General features: G+C 35.1%; 1 protein-coding gene across 1 annotated transcript; it reads left to right on the plus strand.

The window, feature by feature from the left end:
* Positions 1 to 2,721: 2,721 nt before the first annotated feature.
* Positions 2,722 to 21,991, plus strand: LOC120632486 (toll-like receptor 2). The gene is made up of 5 exons (XM_039902291.1): positions 2,722 to 3,082; positions 14,165 to 14,351; positions 15,770 to 16,328; positions 18,928 to 19,007; positions 19,895 to 21,991. The coding sequence occupies exons 1-5, from the start codon at positions 3,075 to 3,077 to the stop codon at positions 20,099 to 20,101; spliced, it is 1,041 nt and encodes a 346-aa protein (XP_039758225.1). The 5' UTR covers positions 2,722 to 3,074; the 3' UTR covers positions 20,102 to 21,991.
* The last annotated feature ends 587 nt before the right edge of the window (positions 21,992 to 22,578 follow it).

Here is a 22,578-nt window from a genome sequence, read left to right on the forward strand (position 1 = left end):
TTTGTCAAACATAGCGAAGCGCTAAAAAACTGTGGTTGTCTCATCAGCACCCTGAACGCATTATTGTATTCTAACCGCGGTGCTCTTAGTTAGTCTGCTCTTCACAAATACTGCAACCACAGGCTCTAGAAAAAATATTCTTGAATAGTAATAGAAGATTGTATATTATCATTTTAAGTATTACTTATGTACCTACTCAGATGAAGTCGCTAGTATAATAACCGTTAAAGCCTGCCAACCTGCACTGGAGCAGCGTCGCGGGTTTATGCCCTGAAACCCAATGTCCTATAAAATAAGAAAAACAGATAAGGCATTATAAGTAAGCATTAATTTGGACTCGCAGTGTTCGAAGTTCAAAATTTACACTACGACTACACTAGGTCAGTATTAGGTATACATACTACGCTATAGTATAAAAGTTGTCTGTGGTAGAGTATAATAGGCATGATGACTAATTTTGAATAACTTATTATTAAAGCAGAAATTAAAGCTTAGTTGATAAAAATTGCAAATTATGTTTTGAAAAATTCCCGCTAAAACACTTGCCGGGTGTCATGGCCGCACTGATGACGCATGACGTCATAGGCAAATTAGAGCTTAAGAAAGTCCTTGTCCTATAGCTAAAGATTATCGATTTCGGTGTTGATAACAAAAAACTTAAAATAATAATAGGGACTCCCGAAGTTCAAGCTGTAAAAAAATATGTGTATTAACGTCACGTCATAATTTTAAATTCAGCGTTTCACCTGTAATGGCGAATCTCTAGATGTAATATTGAAATAACCGTTTTTTACTACATACTACCATAAGAATATAAATATACGGTACATACACAAAAATAACAAAGTTTTACGATTTTTGTCTGTCTTTCTGTTTGTTACGGCTAATCTCTGTAATGGCTGGACCGATTTTGACGGGACTTTTATTAAAAATAAATAAGAATCTCACTTCGAAAATAATAAAAACAATTGTATAGAGCAATGAAATTGGATGTAACATGAGCTTATATCTTAACTCTTAACAGTTTTGAACTTCAGGAATACGTATGACTGTAAAACTAATTTAATTATCACTTGATTAAACTTTTTGATTCTATAAATACAATGTAAATAATATCAAGACTAGCCAAGTTTCAGCAGATAGTAAGGAACTGGCGACGCAGCTACTGTGTGTTACAAAAACCAATTAGAGCTACTTTTGCCTTCTCAATAATTCAAAATCTATGTAACATAAACACTGAAAATTGGTTTATATACTGAAACCCCTAAGATTAAATAGAACACCAAATTGCAAACATGCAGCGTCCAAACATAGGCATTTTTTCTATTGAAAGTATTTTATATACTAAGCGAAAACCTAACCTACTTCTACAGGGCCAAGAAAGTTGAAATTTGGCATCCAGATCGGTAGTTGTGTGGATACAACATAGGTACAAATGAACTGGAAACATAACATCAGAAATGAGGGAATTTTTCGATTTGGTTAAGTTATTTACCGAGCAATTGATTTTTATTAAGATCTAGCACCTTTCAAAATTAAAAAGCAATAATTTCGAAATGGTTTTTTGCAATAAAGTTTAATGAAGAAAGGTAAACAAAACTAAGCTCTAAATATCCCATTATGAGTTTTACAATATAAATTTTCTTTGAGTTATAATACTAACCAAAGACCACACTCCATTACGTACGCTTAAGTGTGGAATATATATATATATTTTTTTTACTATCTTCTATGTGACTCTTTTAAGTATACGAGACTGGCGAAGTACAACGTGCTTATTTGTCACACCTAAAAACAAAAAAAAAAAGCAAAAGAAGAAGAACAATTTTTAAATTACATCCATCAATTCACTTCTATGTAGGTACATATTGTACCTATGTACGCATCAAAAGTGCCAGTCTATGTGCCTATTTGAATAAAGATATATTTTTAACTTTGACTTTGACTTCGTTATACCTTTCTTCTTTTAATGATTTATGAAGGTCAGATTATTAAATACTACTATTAAAGAAAAACATACATTTTAAATAATAATGTTCAGCGTTCAATCCTTAAAATTGAATAACGTTGCATGCATATTATTTTGTCTGTCTGGTGGTCTGACTGGCAGTCTCCGTGAAAAAATTAAAATTTTCTCACTTACCTACATACTACCATTTTTTCTTTACTGTATCTTACGTGGTGGTTAGTGATGATAGACAGCAGTTTACACCCATACCCAAGTCGGTTTCTACACGTCATCGTATCAGGACGCTCAATTGCTTGTCAACACTTCTCTGTCAATTGGGTGGTAACTAGCCACGGCCGAAGCATCTAACCAGACCAGGAAATTCCTGGTTATAAGAGCATATATAGGACTTCGCAAAGATGGTTTTCTATAGAATACAGAAATTCTGCGCATACGATTTCTGTGCTTGCTGCTAGGTGCTACTTGGTGATTAATTAATAACTTACAATATTAATTAAGAATAGGTACATCTAGTACCTATTCTTAAAGTATTAGCTGACAACAAATATGTTTTTGGAGACAACATTAATGGAGAAACGTATTAGCTACTTATTTAATTACTTAAAATTACGGTAAAATGCATTCGTAAAATGTTATCATAATTAAACGCCCAAAACAAAGACAGTCATTTACTTATCACGAACACACTTCAAGAATAAACACAATCATGCGACCAATCGCATCATTCAGATACGAGTTCGTCAATTACTAGATATTCGGTTGCTACGATTCACGTTTGCATTGTCTTAAGCGGTCTAGTCCCAATTGATACTGGGTGCTGTGGACTGAAAACTGTTGATAAAAGATTAACGCGACAGTATCATTTGATCCTCCGAGAGAAAAACATCTCTGCATCAAGGACTTGGTAGATACACAGTGTCAGCCAGAGTCAATGTGCAGAGGAGTGGTGTGTACCTAATTGAATCAATTCAACGAACGCTTTCCGTTGGTGATTTCGCTATTAAGTGTTTGTGATCAGTGAAGAATTTACATACGCTTGCTTTTGGTGATGTTGACTTCAGAGTTCGATATACGGTGACTGTGTATTGAAATACAGGATTTCAGAATGTTCAGGTATTTTTTTTATTCATATTTTTCCAGTAAGAATAAAGATCTTAAGTAGGTTTGTAATCTGGGTAACTAAGTACATGTTAAAGAACTATTGTTATAAGAATAAATAATTCATACAATTATGTATTGGACTTCCTTAGGAAGGTCCTGTTTGATTCTAGGCTTGAATAAAGGAATGAAGTCATTGTGTAACAGTTCTACTCAAACTATATAACTACTTATATTGTATAGGTACCTACTTACCTTGCTACAATATCTGGGTATCATAAACTACGAGCTTAGTACTTTATGTATAGATATACCGACTTGTCATCATTAATATCTATTCCTATTTATACTACTACCTAATTATTCTTAAGGGATAAGAGGCAGATCATCATATATCCTTTTCATTTCTGAATTTTTCGTATGTGCTAAGTTTCGTATAGGTAATAGAATTTAGCTACTTATGGTCATGGACTTAATATACTTGTGGTAGACCGTTTTATTATTTTTCCATCAACAGATAGAGTCAGTTACCCAAACACAATATTTTCTTGCTTTTTAGGTACCTTCTGATAAAATATTTTAATAACTTTTTAGTTTATAGAATTCCTTAGAAAATAGTACTAAAACAAGTGTGTAAAATAAAACAAATAAAATAAACAGAGATTTCCTAGAAATAGATAGGTAAGAATTATGTAAGTTGTTATATTTTAATATTTTTTAAATAATAAGTACTTTACGCTAAAATGTAACAAAAAGATAGTTTAGGTAGGTATAATAAATAAGAAAGCATAAAGTATTTTTCAAGATGGCGTGATCGAGTTGTGACAGTGAATATAAGTTAGTTGCATCGAAGTTGCGAAATTAAATTTGCAACTTAGTCCTTTACATTTCCTCTTGCTTCGGAGAGCACGGCCATCGTTCCGGCCCACTACAGAGTGAGAGAAGAGTTTAGGCCACCAATCTAGTCAAGTGCGGATTGATACACGTGTGAAGACACGTCTTTGAGAACTTTACGGAGAACTCTCAGGCGTGCAGGTTTCTTCCGATGTTTTCCTTTACCGCCAAGACAAATTATATTTAATTGCTTGAAATGCGCATAACTCCGATAACTCTGTTCTCCGAAAGGCAGCCCTAATTCTTTAACACTTTGCTCGTGTCCGCCAATCTAAGTTGAAGTAAAATTGTGGAAATAGCTATTTCCCTTCATCCTATTTTAAAGAAGGCATATGCCTGGCAATGAATGCAATCGAATGATATAAAATTGCCCTCAGCTATACAACAAAAATCCTGAATACGGTTCGGGCTTAACATTGCGGCTTTGTGTTAAAAAAAGATTGTTACTTGGAATAAAATGAATGGTAGAAACGCTTTTATATTTTTACAAACAATGAAAATAATGTAGGTTTTTTTTATAGTGAATTTATTTTTCTTCTTTTAGACTACTTTCGAACGTCGAAGTTGGTAATCATTAAACCATTAGTCGATAACGAATGAGACAAATTAGTTACATGATAGACGATTAGTGATTCGATTGTAACCCAATACTTGTAATTATAATTAATGACCGTCGACCAAAACCCTCGCCTGCGGCTCGGGCTTATAATTTCGTGCGAGTAGCAAATAAATTCAGTACCAAATTGTCAAATCTTATCAAAGTTGAAATGCTATTAATTTTTTTTTAGATCACAATTAATTAGACCCGAGGAACCGAGATTAGAAAATGTGAGAAGACAATTGACATATGTAATACCTACATAATTTTTTATATTATGTTATTTGAAACGCTCTACATTTTATATTTATACAAATACCCAAGTAATTTTATGTACGCTCGGTTTCCCAATTTTTTCTGTTAGGAAACAATCCTATCAAGTAGAAAAATAAAAATTTTGTTTTTCCGAAATAACAAGTTGACTCTTATTAAGCTCATGAGTAGATTGACTGCCTTTCCTGTTGGTCTAGTGGTTAAGGCACACGAAGTCCTGAGCTTTGGCTCGACCCGGAGATTTGGATTATAGGCGATTTAACAACACGCTACATCCCTTACGAAACAAAAAAAAGTCATAGAGAACGCGTAGCGAAGACGAAACAAACCGGGAGCTGGCGATACTACTCGATGGGTCGGGTGAATTATGTAGAATAGCATATAAAAGTTTGCATGGACAAAATATCTTATATCAAAAGTTGTACGCGGATGAAATCGTGAGAAAATCTTATGGCTATATAGGTTATATACAGTTTGTTATCCGTCGATGCACAAACATTGTGTTCTGTTTGTTATGTTATCTGTGGAGCCTTCTGTAAACAGTAATTAATTAAATATCTCCCAAAGGTTATCTATGGAAGTTGACCTTTGTGAGTCTCCCTTTATGAATATTCCAAGAATATATTGATTAACTATGCAGTAAAATTCATCATAGTTTGATACGTACTTGCTCGTACATAAAAGACATGCTCCCTTACCAATAAACGTTCTTAAATTATTATACTCTCTGGTTTAATCTGGTGGGAGGCTTCGGGTGTGTCTGTGTGCGTGTGTGTGTGTGTATACGTGCAGCGCTTTAGCGTTCAGAAGCAATACCGCGTAGAAACCAATACCCCTAACTGGTTAACCCACTACCATCTTAGATCAGGTGACTGCAGTCAAGGGCTAACTTGTAGTGGAATAAACTAAGACCTAAAACAAAGATGGCAGGCCTTAGCCCTTTAGTTAGTGATCAAAGCCACTTCTTAGTGTGCGTAGGATGTGACTAAGTCTACGTCAAGATAATAAAGTTTTTACAGCTCGTCAACGCGCATTTGCAAACGAGTTGTGTGGTGGGCCTTAGCTCGAAATTTTGTTCTCCCTCTGTTAAGAGGACTAGGAAATTAGCAGAGTGAAGATGTTGTAGGTACCTATTTCATTCAAATCAAAGACCATGATTCAAATTTTTCGTTTCCTTTATTTTCTTATGTCCTTCTCAATAGTGCCCACGCCTATTCTAGACAGGTCTCTAATCAGTCCACCTTTTTATTGGAAAAGTTATGAACTTATGAGTTCCGTAGAATGGAAAAGTACCTATCCAATATGTACTATAATTAATCGTCTGCAGCAAAAAGTATCTAGGTATCTATTTTGTTACCATTGAGCTATCGAGGTTCTCAAATAATACTTAAACATGCTAATTATGCTTAAACATGTCTATGATAAAATGTGACATGTGATAGAGCTATCGCCGATTGGTGTTTTCATTGTAATTTATGATACTGTATATTACATAGCAAATACTAGATTCTAATGCAGGAATTAGTTACCTACTTACTTAACTACCACAGATTAGGTGTCTGAATGAACGAATCCCAGTTTGTTAAACTGTTGCTGTCCACCATGTACCACGGAGAATATCGTCACTTGGTCTGGTTATTATAGATCATCATCATCATTATATCAACCCTTTACCGGCCCACTACAGGGCACGGGTCTCCTCCCACAGTGCATGGTTCAGGGCAAAGGTAACCACGCAGGCTCAGTGCAGATTGCTGGACACCACACACAACAGAACAAAACCGCGTACTCTAAGGCAAGCAGGTTTCCTCACGTTTGTTACAGTAAATTTATAAAGTGGGTAAATAATAATTAAACCTTTGATAACTATAACTTCATATTTGCCAGATATTTATGTTCATGACATTTAGTTGGTGGGTATTTTGATATAAATACGACTGCATTATCGATGCACCGCAATCCTACATGAAGTTGAACGATGCAAAGATACATCCCGGCGTCTTAGTCGTTTATCACGTTGTTTTCCTCCACCGTTGAAGCAACTGATATTTTAATATATTTTTTAATAATAATTACTTAATAATTGACTGACCATGCAGATGGCCCGCCACTTAAGTGAAAAGTTGAAAACCATCGACAATGAATACAGCAACACTTCACAGGGCATGCAAGCTTCCTGCAATATGCTGCCCTGTGTCCATTAATTCAAAGTCAAAGTCAAAGTCCAAAATATCTTTATTCAAGTAGGCCCATAGGTGGCACTTTTGATGCGTAGATACATAAGAATTACACGGTAGTGAGATGATGGCGATAACCAATTTCAAACGTTAAGCCTCATGTGCCTTTAATTACACCGCAACCATGTTCTTCAGACCGAAACACAGCATTGCAACAATGCTGCTTAGCGGAAAAAGTAAGCATGGCGATAGCAGTTCCCCGGACGAGCTCTGTAACAAAAAGTTCTAATGCTGCTTAACTCGAAAAAGTTAGAAAGTGAAGTCGAAGCCTGGGCTGGGCTATCCCCGCTTCCGCTATTACGATAGATATGTGTTAAAATTCAAAATTCATCAATTTCAAGTAGACCTAATTTAAGAACATTTAAAACGTCAAGTTTTGTTTGTAGTGACTCTTCCACCGGTTCGGAAGGCAGATTCTACCGAAAAAACCGGCCGGCAAGAAACTCAGTAGTTGCTCTTTTCCAACATAAACTATTTACATTTTACAATTTAACATTAATTTCCCTATATTGTGAGAGATGAAAGCGGAGCCGGATGCTTCAAAGCAGCCTTGTCATAAAGAAATTCATCAATTGTATAATAACCTCGCTGTAATAAATGTGTTTTAACATATTCTTTAAACTAATGCATTAGTAGTTCTAAATTTACCTTAGGAATCATATTATAAAAGCGTATACTCAATCACACAATTGACTTTTGTACCATTCGCAGACGATATCCAGATGACTTTAATTTATGACCATTTCGTGTAAGTCGACTTAATATAGAGTCGATATTCGCTTTTTTAGATATTTTTTTTGTCTTTTGTTGGCTTTCTGTTATATCGGAGTGGAGGTCTGTTTACAGTTGTGGGATGTTAATTGATTAACGATGATGGTGGTGGTTCTAATAAGTCAGATCGTGAAATGACCGGATTCAATTACAGTATCCGACGTTGCTACTTAATTTTTTTTTAGGTGTATCTGCATTTAATATTAGGAGTGTTTCTAATATTTCGGTCGGTTTTTAGTTGTTTTCTTCGCCTTGTGTATTTTTAAAGAATCACGTCCGGTTTTAGTTATTCAACTAAGTGTTTTTTAGATAAACACTCGGCAAATCAGTGCAAAACACTTCCTGAAATACAGCTCACGTTTCCGTGCTCTACGCCGCACCTATAATTTTCCGCCGTCATATGGTGACATTGTTAAACAACTTAGTTATTCCTAATGTCAGCGAATATAATGAAAATAATTGGAGTTAGATTAATAGCAAATTAGCCAGTCTAAAGTAATGCAATAACAGTGCTGTGCTGGGATAATGAGAGACATCCTCATGATATGACAATGGTCAATCTCCCATCTTTTTAATACTCGCTTAAACTGTTGTGCTATGGTTGTTTTTGTTACAAATATTAAGTGCACGTTACGTTAGTTTACACTATATCCATAAGCTGCTTTGGAAACTATGTGAGTGGAAAATTATTTTATCATTTAGTATCTCATTTATTATTTTATTTTTTTAAATTACCAAGCAACCAATTACCTACCTTTCGAATAAATTATCTCCATTATAGGTATTGGAATAAAAATGTTAGCACAGAATTACGCTATATATAAATAAATAAACATACTACTACAATACATACATCGCCATCTAGCCCCAAACTAAGCGTAGCTTGTATATAGTGCGTGTTGTGTTGTATCTTATATGCTAAGATAGCTGAATATTTTTATGAATATAATACACATAAATACTTATAATATAAAGATAAACACCCAGACTGAAAATTACACAAACATTTTTCTAGTGGGAATCGAACTCACGGCCTTGGACGCAGGAAGCAGGGTTTTCCAAGATAAAAAATAGAGCACGAACAAAGAATATGTCTAGCTGAAAATCGCGTGAATCCGTTACTCCGTTGAAAGACGAAAAGAAGAAAGACTTTTAAAACAAAACTTCAAAGTTTCAGGAGAATTTAATTATTACAAATTTTCAGAAGTATTACCTACTTATTATATACCAACCTTCACTATTTCGCATTTAGTAATAGATACATAGCGTATTATGTTGGTTTAGACTACAGATACTAAAATATTACCTACCTTACTAAAAAGAGGTAATTTATTTTGATTCCACTAAGCTTTCCTATAAGTAATTTTGTTACTAGCAGTCGCGACTTAATCCGAATGTTTCGCGGAGCTGTTTATTTCCTGGATGAAAAGTACCTATCCTCCGTTATATTCATGTGTTAGTAATAAAATTCGATATTATTAAATCTTTCAGAAACCTTTCTGAGTGCTTTTACGGTATAAATTTTATGTCTGCAGAATAGGTAAGAGTGCCAAAATTTAGCTAATCGAAGCAGCATTCATCAAATCAGAAACAAACAGACACACTATCGTTTTTAGTATGAATAAACAGTAATCTATTCATTATCAAGAATTTTATTCTTGCTATCCATATCACAAGTTTACGAAAGATGCCTATATTTTCGGCTGTATATTCACGAGAAATGAGTCAGCTGCTGAAATTTCGTTTGAAATTCTCGTTCCTAGTAACCTAACTTATGAAAGATGATAAGAATTTTATTTCATAGTCTTCACAGTAATTGACCATGTCCTAAATATTATTGTTGTTATAGATAGTGTAACAGTAGGTATATCTTTTAATATTTACGTCGAACGATAAACTGTTGAAGGTTAGAAGAAAAGAAATCTATATGTGATTCAGCTTATCATAGGCAAGTAAAATCTTATCACATTATATGCGCAAACACCGACCTTAGAGTAAATGCATGGATAGATGGGGATCAAAAATAAAGTACGTACTTATCAATAAAATACGAAAACGAATTAAGTTCCAGGATTTGGTAACGGTTCGAGAAAATTACGCTTCGGTGGTATTTTACCTATCTTTACCATCTGATCTGATTTGAAACCCAATACTTATCATGAAAACTCAATGTTAGTAAAAAAATGTTAAAATCTGGCAAATATTTGCGATTTCGTGCGTAGTCCTTATAAGTTTTACTGTTACATGGTTCGAACACATATATGTATATATATATATATATATATATATATATATATTTAAAGTATTTGGCATTTTTGTACATGATGATGGTAACTTCAAATATCGCTGTGTTTAAATTTTATTTTCGATAACATCTCTAAAAAACCTTTAATATTTTTGAATTCAGACGTAGCTCGTCCAGCATTCAAAACTTCGATCAAGTAAATAGATAATACATACCTACTGCATTCCCATTCTTTATCCTATTCCCAAAAATTATACATTCCGACGCTACTCACTTGTACTGCTATTTCGGACCTACTCACCACCGAACTGAAAAGTGAATGAAAGTGAAATATTATTACCCTTTTTACTATTGTCAGAACATATAGTATAATATTGATCGATAATTCAAAAGGCAAAGCCGTTACCCCAAGCAATTTAGTATTTTAGTGATATGGCGCGTAGAAGCCAATTAAGGTTACGAGCGCAATTACACGTCCACTTACTGATATCTACCAGGTTAGCGGGTTCCCATCTTAAATTTAATCTTCGCTTAGATGGGCTATCAGGTACGATCATATTGTCTACAAAGAGCTTGTAAGGTGGTAATAATATTAGATCTGTGAAATACTTTTGTGATTATTAACAAATTGATCTCTTCCCTCGTAAGTACTTCGTAATCGTGGCGTTGCTTTTTTGCTACGTTACATACGTTGAAGGATTTATGATAATAAAATCAGGCGCACTATTTTTTATAGTTATTTTTGACGGCCTAAGCAGATTAGCCATGTGATGGTATGTGGAAAATCATCGCGTATAAACAGATCAAAACTTCGCAGGGCATGCAAGGAACACGTCCTGCATCGTGCTGCTCTTTGGAACGAAGTTTGTTAACGTGGATTGCAGTCACGTAAGGAAACAGCGTTATGCCCTCTATGCGAGCCGTTCGGTTACGTCCGGCTTAATTCGGACATTTGTGTATACATATACATATTTATATTTATGTTATTATCGAAAGCTCACTGATTTCGGATATTATCGTCAACTTTTAAACGGCTTTCCGCTAGACATGTTTGCTGTGTCCATCAACTTGAAGTTAACAACTTGTGTCCATCAACTTGAAGCTACGGTGTTAAGCCTCATGTGCTCTTAATTGCTTTGGCAACCACGCTCTTCAGTCCGGAATACAGCATTGCAACAAGTAAGATTAAATAAGCACGGTGGTAGTAGATACTTCCCCAAGCGAGCTCTGTCACAAAAAGCCTATTAAATCAAAAAGCTCCACTAATACTGCACTTATGCCTCTTATAGCACTTTTACCTGAATCTGTGGTCATCCGTTTAGATGTTTTTTAGGAATTTAAAATCACTTGCTTTCACGATGAAGAGAATCATCGTGAAGAAACCTGTATGTATAAGATTACTGCATAATACATACATACATAATACGGCCTAAATCATCGTAAGGAAACCTTTATGTATAAGATTACTGCATAATACATACATACATAATACGGCCTAAGAAGCCCTTCTCATTTAACAATGTGAACACAGCAAATGTTGAGGAAAAGTTAGTGAGTGCGTGCGTATGTATGTGTGTGCGTTTGCGTAAGTGTGTGTGCATGCGTGTATGTGTCCGAGATCAGAAATTAGGACATAGGTATGCCAAAGGTGGCATATGTCCTAATTTCAGTTTCTCGGCTAAGAAGATTCTTGAGATTTTGATGGATATCATGTTCAACTGAAGTAATAGGTAATGTTAACGATTCTCTAACACCACTGAGCTGTTAGGAATTCCTGCTTTCATTGTAAATGCATTCATCGTTAGCCTTTCTATGTTGTTCAATGCACTATTTTGTTTAGGATGCTACATATGTTCTTAAACCTTTTAATATATAAATTTATCCTCAGTTCCTTAGCGCATAGTACTCCATGGTCTGTATAATCCTTGACTTCATAAGTTTATTGATATTATGCAAGTGTGATGGTACCTACTTAGGTATGTACGTAGGGACTTACATAATAATTATTAAAACAAGACTTTGGTGTGCTGCTAATCATTTATATTTGAAATCATTTAATCCTAATTCCAGTTATCAGTTATCATAGCACAACTTTATAATATGATAGATTTCTCTAATCCTTTCATTACACTCAGATTTAGCATAATATGTTAAGGCTTACCTACAAGCATTTTTTAAAAAATAATAACTTTACAACAGTTTTATTTCCTTATTTCAAAATGTTGCATAAAGTCCAAGTAGCGATACTTTGAGACATCCAAGGGAAGATCGCGAGGTCCCTTCTTAATTGATGGAGGTCAAATTAATTCCTTTAATTGTCCACTTGGTCTCTCCCGACTTTACTTCGCAGAACCACACTCGCGATAAGTGATTCACACTTTTTGTAGAAGTTATATAAATATCGTAATGAACCAACAATTCTTAGGTATTAAATACCTACCACTTAATAATAGGCATGACTGACTGTGAATTTAATTTTAATAAAATGTTGTATACTGTTTCCAATCGCTGTCTGGTTGCCCGAAAAGATTGGTTTTCTGTATATAGAAATTAAATAAACAAAGAAATAAATTGAAATATTAGTACGATTTTTTTCATATTTAAGAGTCGGTCAGCGGTCTCAAAAGATGCAAACTTTTAATAAATATGAACATTATTCTAAAATATATGCCTCCACTGAGCCATCAAACGGAAGCCCTGGGTATTGTGCGGGACACTCCTGCGCATCGTGCGTGGCGGCCCCAATTGTCTGATTGATCTTTATGACGGGCCCACGCCCCTGCTAATGTTAATCGAAAGAATTGGTTTGTCATTGCACACTGCATGCACATACCTATATAGGCAGTTATATTATACAGTCGATTGCTGCTTTGTTGGTCTAGTGGTGAGCATGTTCGACCGCAGATCACGAGGTCCTGTAATCGATCCCCAGGTCGGGCCCGTGAAATAGTACCTATTTGGTTTTTCTATAAATAAATTATTAGTACTAGCCCGGAGTTTGGAAATTGGCGTTGAACAAACGCCGTGCCTCGCAGAGCACGTTAACCTGACGGTCCTTCGTCTGATCTCTTTCCGATTGTGTCGGAGCTGGAGTTCCATCGGACTATGAGAGTGACGGAATAGAATGGAAATGTGTTTGCACATATTACACTTTAATATCTTGCACGTAACTCAAGTCAAAGTCAAAAATATCTTTATTCCAGTAATAGCGGTGGGTTATATCACATACAGGTGGCACTTTTGATGCGTACATAAGAATTACACGGTAGTGAGATGATGGCGATAACCACGAGGGTTCCAAACGCGTCTTGGTCTAAGAAGAAGCCCACGACAAACTTAGCCGGGTGTTTTTTTTTTGTTATCACCATCTCACAATGACATTTAAAATTATTAGAAGGGCAACCTGGTTAGAGCAATAATTGACACACAAGCTTTTTTATCGATAACGTAGTCCTTTATACTATAATAGGACTTTTCTATAAGCTTACGTTTCATTTCAAACTGTAAGGTCTAACTGGAGATTGACCACCGTAGTCGAAATCAGTTCGGTTCGGTTTTTGGGGTAGCCCTGTAAATCAAAACTGGGCTAGCCCAAAAACCGAAGCGTAGCTAGCATAGGCAGCAGGCATTCTCTCAACGGTGAAAGGACAAATTGTTAATTTTATCTCACAGTTTTTTTCACTGTCCGAGCAAAAGGGCAGGGGGGGAAATATTATCAAAATAATATAGGTACGTGTGATATTACACGGCGGTAAACTTCTTCTTTTCCCTGGTGACTTGCTTTGGTAGAAAGATAAGTAAATATCCCTTGTTTGTAGATATAAACAGGGTATACAATTTTTGAATAGGCAATGCATATTCTAGCCGTGCAGGTGGAGCTTCGCGACTTTGTCCGCGTACTACTTCTGACAAGTTTCCCATATCTACATACTTTCTTCCGCTATTCTCCACAATATACCCCGACCTACCGCTACGACTGACACGCCTGCGTTTTAGTTATAAGATTCCTCGTAGCTTATTACATCGTACGACGTAGGTATGCTACATTTTTGAACATAAAACATGTTTCTATTTTACAGATCTGCCATAAATCCTTTGCTCTTGCTTGTGCTGACTACACACACTTATGCCAAGGAGATGACAGAAATTGAGATGTTGGCATCGAGACCTACACGTTGCACCTACGAATATGCCTTCGAGATGTATGGAGCTCACTGCGGTGGTTTAAGACTATCAAAAATACCAAGCCTCAAGGGTGGTATTGAGGTAGGCACTCCATATACTTTTTTGTTTTGAGATTGTAACGTATTGTGTGGAATGGATACCGTATGGTGAAGGCATATCAGAAGACAGCAGGTGTCGTACGAGGAGTCAAGGGAATATAGTTTTTATAGCTTCGTCTAAATCCTTTATCTTCTGATATGACCAATGGTGTAGGAGCGTGCAGGTATAGTGCCAATATAGAGTTTTTCCCAGTCACTGACCAAGGATCCAGCCCGAAGGCGTAGGCAGCATGGCACTCCATATCCACTGCGTGAGGCGTAGAGCACAGAATACAGAACAACCGGTATTTTTAGGTGTAGAAATCATTTGACTCTGAGGTTGAGTAATTTTATAATTAGATTCCTAATTATAATCTAATTATTCCTAATTATATTTGGATCTACCTATGCATAAGTTGTAGTGATATGCATTCCTAAAATAATTATTGACAAACCCTCCTTGGAAGCAGGCCTCTCCGTTTTCATTCATTCTTAATTTGTAAAAGGAAGCAAAAGAGTTTGTGCTGTGTTTCTTGCCGGCTTCATCTCGTTTGAATCTGCCTACCGAACTGGTGGAAGAGTCACTACGCCCTCAAACACAGACAGGCTTGCGGTTTCAAAAGTGCTTATAAAGCACGAACTTTTAAAATTATGAATAACAGACCTACTTAAAATTAGTAAATTGTCTTAGATTTTTGAATTAAAAGGTGACAAAAATAAAGATATGGGTTTTGAGATTGCGAACTCGTCGAGGGTCAAGGACTTGGCTTAGCCAACCGTAATATTTTGTATTCTTGATCTTGAATCAATACAATAGGTACAATTCATCATAAAATCAGCGAAATGCTCATTGTTATCTGTGTACCAACATTTAAAAAAATGTGTAAATAGATATCTAATCTATACATGATTATCTTATCTATTTTAACGCATCATTTTAATTGTTGCCACAATTTTGTACAATCAGGGCAAGTAAACATGCAATGTTTTTGTCAGACATTTCTTTAGTTTACCAGCCACTCTAGGTTCTAGGTGATTATATCCATTGATTAAGTAGTTACGTACTTAGGATAAGTGTATACCTATAAGTACATTATTAAGTATCTAGGTATCTTTCGGCATTTTGACGTATTTTTTCATAGTAGGTAATAATTGAAGGTAAAAGCAGATGACCCACCTGATGCTCAGTGGGAACTCATCGCTTGTAAACAGAGCAACACGTCGCAGGGTATTCGAGGGACGCGTCCTTTAAAGTTTAATTTTGCGTCCATCAACTGAGACGTAGGTGTTAACTGTTAAGCCTCAGCCTATCGTACGATGCCTATTAACGTCTCAATACTGGGCTTTTTTGCCGCCAAGCAACTATGCTGGGCTCCTGTCTGTAGTAATTTGCGTGATTTATTTGTTTTTATTTTTTTTCAGATCCTTGACTTCAGCGACAATAAGCTGCAAGAAATACACGCCGACACCCTGTCTTCGTATTCCAGCATAAAGTTCCTATACTTGTCCGAAAATACAATATATTCCATCCACAAAGACGCTTTCGCGTATCTCACTAATCTTCAGACTCTAGATCTCTCTAAAAATGTGATTCTCCAGTTGACAGACTCTATATTTCAATTGCCGTCTCTACGAAAGTTATACCTTAACGGGAATCCGTTGTTGCATTTAAGTTTAGGCGGTATGGAAATTAACAAACCGATCAAAGCACCTCTAGAGCTACTAGATTTGTCTGACTGCAAGATAAAGATTTTACCAGACTTCGGTATTCTTCCGCAAATGGTATTATACAATATCTCTCACAATCCCCTTGTAAAGCTAGATGCAACGTCCTTCAGCTCTATGTGTAAGCTGACAAAAGTTGACTTAACTGAGTCCATTGAGCATATTAAGCTCTGCGATTTGAAAGTCAGCATAATGTGGTTCCAAGAACGAAAGGTCTCCTTTCAACTGGCCGATTACACGCAGCTAAATTCTAAAGGTGAGTTAGTGTTGGGGTGTAGATAATATTACCACGACATACTATGGTTATTAGGGTGATCCAAAAAAAATTTTTTTTTTCCAAACAGGCTCAAAAGCATCTTTAGGGTGTAAAAAAAATTCTGTGAAAAGATGAGCCCTTAATATTAATATTAAGATTGTTCTCATCGCATTTTTTTAATTCCCATAAGAATAAGATGGGAAAATTTTATTTTGCTTCTTCTGATTTTTGTAACGTTCAAACCACTGACTGAATAGAATGAAATTGTTTATTTTTTTGATTTAGGAATTTTTTTTCGAATAAATAAAAAAAAAAACAATTTCATTCTATTCAATTCAATTTGAAGCTCTCGCTCTTCGCTGACGCTCTTGTAGAGCGAATTGAACGCTCTTGTAGAGCGTTCAATTCTCTATAAAGATTGAAACAGTGATTTATAAGTCAATCAGTGTCTTGGAACGGTACAAAAATCAGAATAAGCAATTTCCCATGTTATTCTTATGAGAATTAAAAAAATCCGATGAGGACAATCTTAATATTATAATATTCATCTTTTCACAGAATTTTTATTACACCCAAAAGAAACTTTTGAGCATGTTTGTAAAAAAAAATTAATAATAATTTTTTTTTTGGATCCCCTTAATGGTTATACTACATGGTCTAACTAAGCACATCAAACCCCAGATCAGGGGCTCAACTTTATACCGAAATCAGGTCAGAGGCCTTTTGTGAGACCAAGCAGATGGCCTACCTGATGATCAACACTTCCTACAACGTGCCTCTCTGTATCCGTCGACCTGAGGTGCAGATGATAAGCCTTATAGGCATTGGGAACGACGTCCTTCAGACCGGAACACATCATTGAAACAAGCTGCTTGGCGGCAGAAACAAACATGGCGGTAGTCGGTACTTCCCCAGACGACCTATATCACAAAAAGTTCTACTACTACTAAAATTTGCCAATCTTATTCTATATCGACTCTAACCCGAGGTTTGACTTTACACAGACTGACGAAGTTTGAGTAGGTAAAATAAACAGATTGGTTTGCAGGGCCTGCAGGCTGCAGGATTACACGCGATTTTTAGGGCAAACTTTTGTCTGTTGCTGTGAACATACCTAAGTTAGTTTATGAGGTTGTACCTACCTACGTTACATGTAGGTTATGGAGGGTAGAGGTAAGGAGAGTCATCTGTGTATATGAAAAAGTGTCGTCAAAATGTATTAAATTAGGATGGCGCCACATTTGCATCAGGGTAACTCTTAAAAGAAGCGCTAAATATAAATATTGTTAAAGTAGGCTTGAAAAATAAACAAGGAAGTATGGAGATACAAGGAAGTAAGGTAAGTAAAAAGTATTTACCACAATATTTTGTACACCGTAAGTTGTTGAAATTCTCAATAATTAACTACTTTAGTCGATAATGACATTAAATTTTTTAACTCGGCATACTTCAATTCATCTACGATTGCTACATTCATACAAGCGTAATTATACACGCATCTTTTGACGGCCGATAGGCGCAGTGGGCAGCGACCCTGCTTTCTGAGTTAATGTTCATTCGATGTGAATCCATCGAAATCTCTGGGTGTATATCTGTATTATACGTATTTCTATATATTATTACTAGCTGTCTCGGCGAACTTCGTACAGCGGATTTTTTTTTTTTTGAGTAATGTTATATTTTAATACGTATTACTATTCCGGTCTAAGAGGAATCCAAAAAATCCAATATCATAGAAATTGGTGGTTATAAATGGTGTAACTAACACAACTCTCTTTTATATATATAAATAATAATATTCAGCAGTAATCTTAGTATCCAAGTATGCATATACCGAGGTGAGTAAGCAAATAAGTACGTAATAAGTACGCCTACCTAGTAAAAAAATAAATATAAAGCATTCGATTATGGATAATATACATACTATCGAACTATAGGATCCAAACTATTCCTATACAAGACCAGTTTAAGCGGTTATACCCTGCACAGGTAACCAATGATCATTTTTTAAATTTCCGCGGGTAACTTACACAACATAGGTAACAAATAACCTGCATTTAGTAGTGTTTGACAATTTTACACCATAACTCCGACAAATTATAATAATTATTTTTGTACTATAGAGGTTATAATGTGTGTTTAATTTTGCCCAAACTGTGGTTAGAAATAGAGGGCAGGACTCCTCAGCAGACAGCAGCAAACCCCTCATTTAAGGCTTAGCGATACTGAATACTTTAATTTGTTTTAGATCTACAACTAAATATAATGCCACATCAAAAAACAAAAACAAATGCAGACGAAGTCGCGGGCAACAGCTAGTTAATAATAAATAAATACCCTGTGCATCCACCAGCGCCATTGTGGAGGATTTTTGAACTGTTATTTAGCGCAACAACTGGACACTTTTTCAACTTTTCTCCCATATAAGATGACTCTCCTTACCTCTACCCTCCATAATGTAGGTACATGTACGCAAACTATATAATCATGCATTGCATGCAAGCATACCTACTTTTCACCTTGATGCATCTGTGCGATTTATAAAACTATATAAAATATGAAATACCTTCCCATTATAATTTTTTTTTATAATTTACAGAATTTCAAAACTGTCCGGAGTCTAATAAACCCGACAATCTCAACGCTAGTTACCACATCTGCCAAAATGCATATACCGAGGTGAGTAAGCAAATAAGTACGTAATAAGTACGCCTACCTAGTAAAAAAATAAATATAAAGCATTCGATTATGGATAATATACATACTATCGAACTATAGGATCCAAACTATTCCTATACAAGACCAGTTTAAGCGGTTATACCCTGCACAGGTAACCAATGATCATTTTTTAAATTTCCGCGGGTAACTTACACAACATAGGTAACAAATAACCTGCATTTAGTTGCTGCGGTTAGTTTTTTTTTAAACTCTAAGAGGAACAACTAGTCGGAAATAAATTTGCGACACGATAGCGTAGTTGAATCTACTTACAACTAGACCAATGAGGCATGAGAAGAAATATTTGATCGATCACTTATATACCTACTAGATATGCAATCCCATACAAAATCTAGCAGAATCTGTTAAGCATTTAAAATAGGTAGCGTATTGAATATAGGTAACTTATTTATAATGTGATAAGTTTTAATTTAAGCAGGATATTCCATCAGGCTATTGACGATTCCGCCACTTTTATGCCTATTTCAAAAGATAAGAACAAACATATCGGCACACTAATGAAAATTGGCTGTTAATTCGTAAGTGAAAACGTATTTTTCACGGATTCTTTGGTGACTGACAAATTTACTAAATACCGATCGTAGTCCCAAGTAATCAGTTGTTTAGTTACCACAGGTACATACCTACATTGAATTTCCACACCAACTCGTTCCTTTGTTTTTCCCAACGCCAAAGGAAGAGATCGCTTTAGCGATAAGACCGCCTTTGCATCAATGTCTAGATAAAGTTTCTTCTGTGTTTATGTTTCATTACTTTGTAATAAATGTATGTGTGCAACCAAGTGTTCAAACAAACGAATATAATCGTGTAATTTTTATCCATTTCAGATTCAGAGCGTGACGTCATATCGTCGAACGTGGCTGACTATCGCAGGCGGCCTCTTTGGTTTCCTCGTCGGTTTTGTGCTGCTGCTCTACATAATGCACCGGCATAACGTAGCGCAGACGAAAAAAACTACCAAAGCAATTAACACGGCGCCGCCTTCCGTTGAAGACAGGAATGCAACTGCCATTTTATTAAATAACGCGGCATAGCTTTAAATATATTTTAATGTATATTGGTATACTATTGTCTATTATCCATGTTCTCGGACCGAACAGCGTCCGTATAGCACTAAGAAATATGTAAATCGAGAGCCCATCGTTAGATAATCTTTAACAATATAAGTTATATTTTTGTAATATTTACAAATATTTTTTGAGAACTACTTATAGTTATGGAAATAAGTAGAAGAAGATGATGCTAATTCGGTTTCACAATAATCCTAAATAAAACTAAAAGGAAAAATGAATAGCACTCATTTATAATATTGCCCTTAGTGTAGGTTTCAAGTAAAAATGAAATAATTGTTTTTAATGATGTAGGTACGTAAACTTAGTTAAGGAATCCACTAAAATTTTAAGCTATACAAAGGCTGATTAGAATTACTAATTTTACAGTAACTTATTGCCTACCTATGTCACGTTCAAATGACGCTGATCCTTAACCTACAAATAATTTGTAAGTACCTAAATAAGACGGTACCTAGTAGGTAATACTTTAAGTTTAAAGCGAACCCTTGATTTTCATTTTACGAAATATAAACGAAGTAAGTGTTCATAAATCGATTTGCTTTGCTTTTTAATAATAGATAATAACGAACGTTGTCTTTTCGGAAAACTAATGCCCACGTACTATAAACATTAATACGGTGGACTCTCATTGTATCTATCTGCAAAATCTTCTGTAGTCAAGTCTTGAACCAGACTTCGACGGGTAGGCTTCCGCTAGGTTACGTCTGTAACCGCAGACTACGCAGGTCTAACCAAAGAAAAAAAAACTTAAATGCAAATCATAGGCTCCTATAAATCATTCTAACATGCTGTGACCTAACGCGCCGTAGTCTAACAAGAATCCTACAAAGTAGTTAGCCAAGTATTCTTTTGTTTTAACCATATTACCACGATGTTTAGTTTATTTAGTAAAAGATAACTATATCTACTAATAATCAGCAATATTAAAACGCTTGGTTAGGTAGATAACTATACCTCGGAACTTAAAAGTCGGGTTTTAAGGCGGGAACGAGTCATGACCCGTTCAAGAGACACGGATCCTAAACATCACGAGCACACCTTATGGCATCCATGCTTCGAACGAGGCTCTGTTGTACCCAGCGCTTACAATAATGTCTCTTACAGAGCAAGGCTCGTTACCGCCACGGTCTATTAATAAACAATCTTAATTTAGTTTGCACTCCGTCATAATTTTAATTATTAAATACATTAAAATGCGTATAGTAAGCGTTCACAATTCGGGGTTAACAAAATTTTGATGGTCATAATTTGATAATACTTTTATTGCTTCCATGTTAAGGTGGTCATGAAATTACGATATCAGCGTTTTTAACCTTTACCTGTTCATTAGCCTGAGTGCATTATTAAGAAGTATGTAACACCTGGGTAAGATTAGATACTAATAACAAATAGACTTTTGGCTATATGAAGATATAAACTATAATAAAATTGACCAAAATTTACCTAAATACAAACCTAAATCTAAACTTTATCTGGCCAATATTAACCAATCTTATAATATAATAAAATATTATGACAAATGCCGCAATTATTAATTTAGCTTGAATATAGACTCAGAATTAGTTATTATCATCACATATATTATTGTCACAAATTGTCTATCGAACAAAATTTAAAACACACTTAAAAAATAATTTTGTTAAAAACGACGCGTTGTTTTTAAGTTGCAGTTGCAATATTGTACGCAATATATTGCCAAAGATATTGTTATTATTTCTTTATTTATGTTAAAAATAATCTAAGTACACAATATGTTTAGATACAACTGTACTGAGATGAGAGGTTCAACTAGCTACTGCACTGTGATACGAAATTTTTGAAGGATTAAATCTTTACAATATTATTAACAGATTGTTGTCTTTTATTTTAATTACTTATTTACTTAAGTCTGAATTAAATATTTATTTAGGCCTGTATTTATTTAATTAAATTCTGATCACCATATTTGAAGCTGGTCTGGTAGAAAAAGTCTAGCTGGCCTTATAGTTTTAACATTTAATGCGGATACTACATAACACAAAAATGACCATTAATTTTACAACTCAAGGGGTGCAATGGATGTATAATGTAAATGAAATAATACTAATAAATATATAATTACTGAATACGACCGCTACTATCGAAATATTTTATAATTAAAGGGATATCAGATTAAGCGTACGTTAAAAAAAGCGAAAATTAATAAAATAAAATAAAAATGTCTTAGCGCTTTGAGTTCACGCTAATATTGTTAATTCTCACCTCTTCGGATTTTATACGTCAATGATCAAGTCCTTTGTAACATAATACAGATCTGCATTAATTTTTTTTTTAATATTCCACTATATGTTAGCCCTTGACTGCCATCTCACCAAGTCCTTTTCGGTACGGTCTGGTGGAACGGCCCACCAGACCAGACAAGAGAAAATTCAGAAATTATATATTCCCAAATTGACCCT

This window comes from Pararge aegeria, chromosome 2 (genome assembly GCF_905163445.1).
Source record: "Pararge aegeria chromosome 2, ilParAegt1.1, whole genome shotgun sequence".
In the NCBI taxonomy this organism is placed as follows: Eukaryota; Metazoa; Arthropoda; class Insecta; order Lepidoptera; family Nymphalidae; genus Pararge; species Pararge aegeria.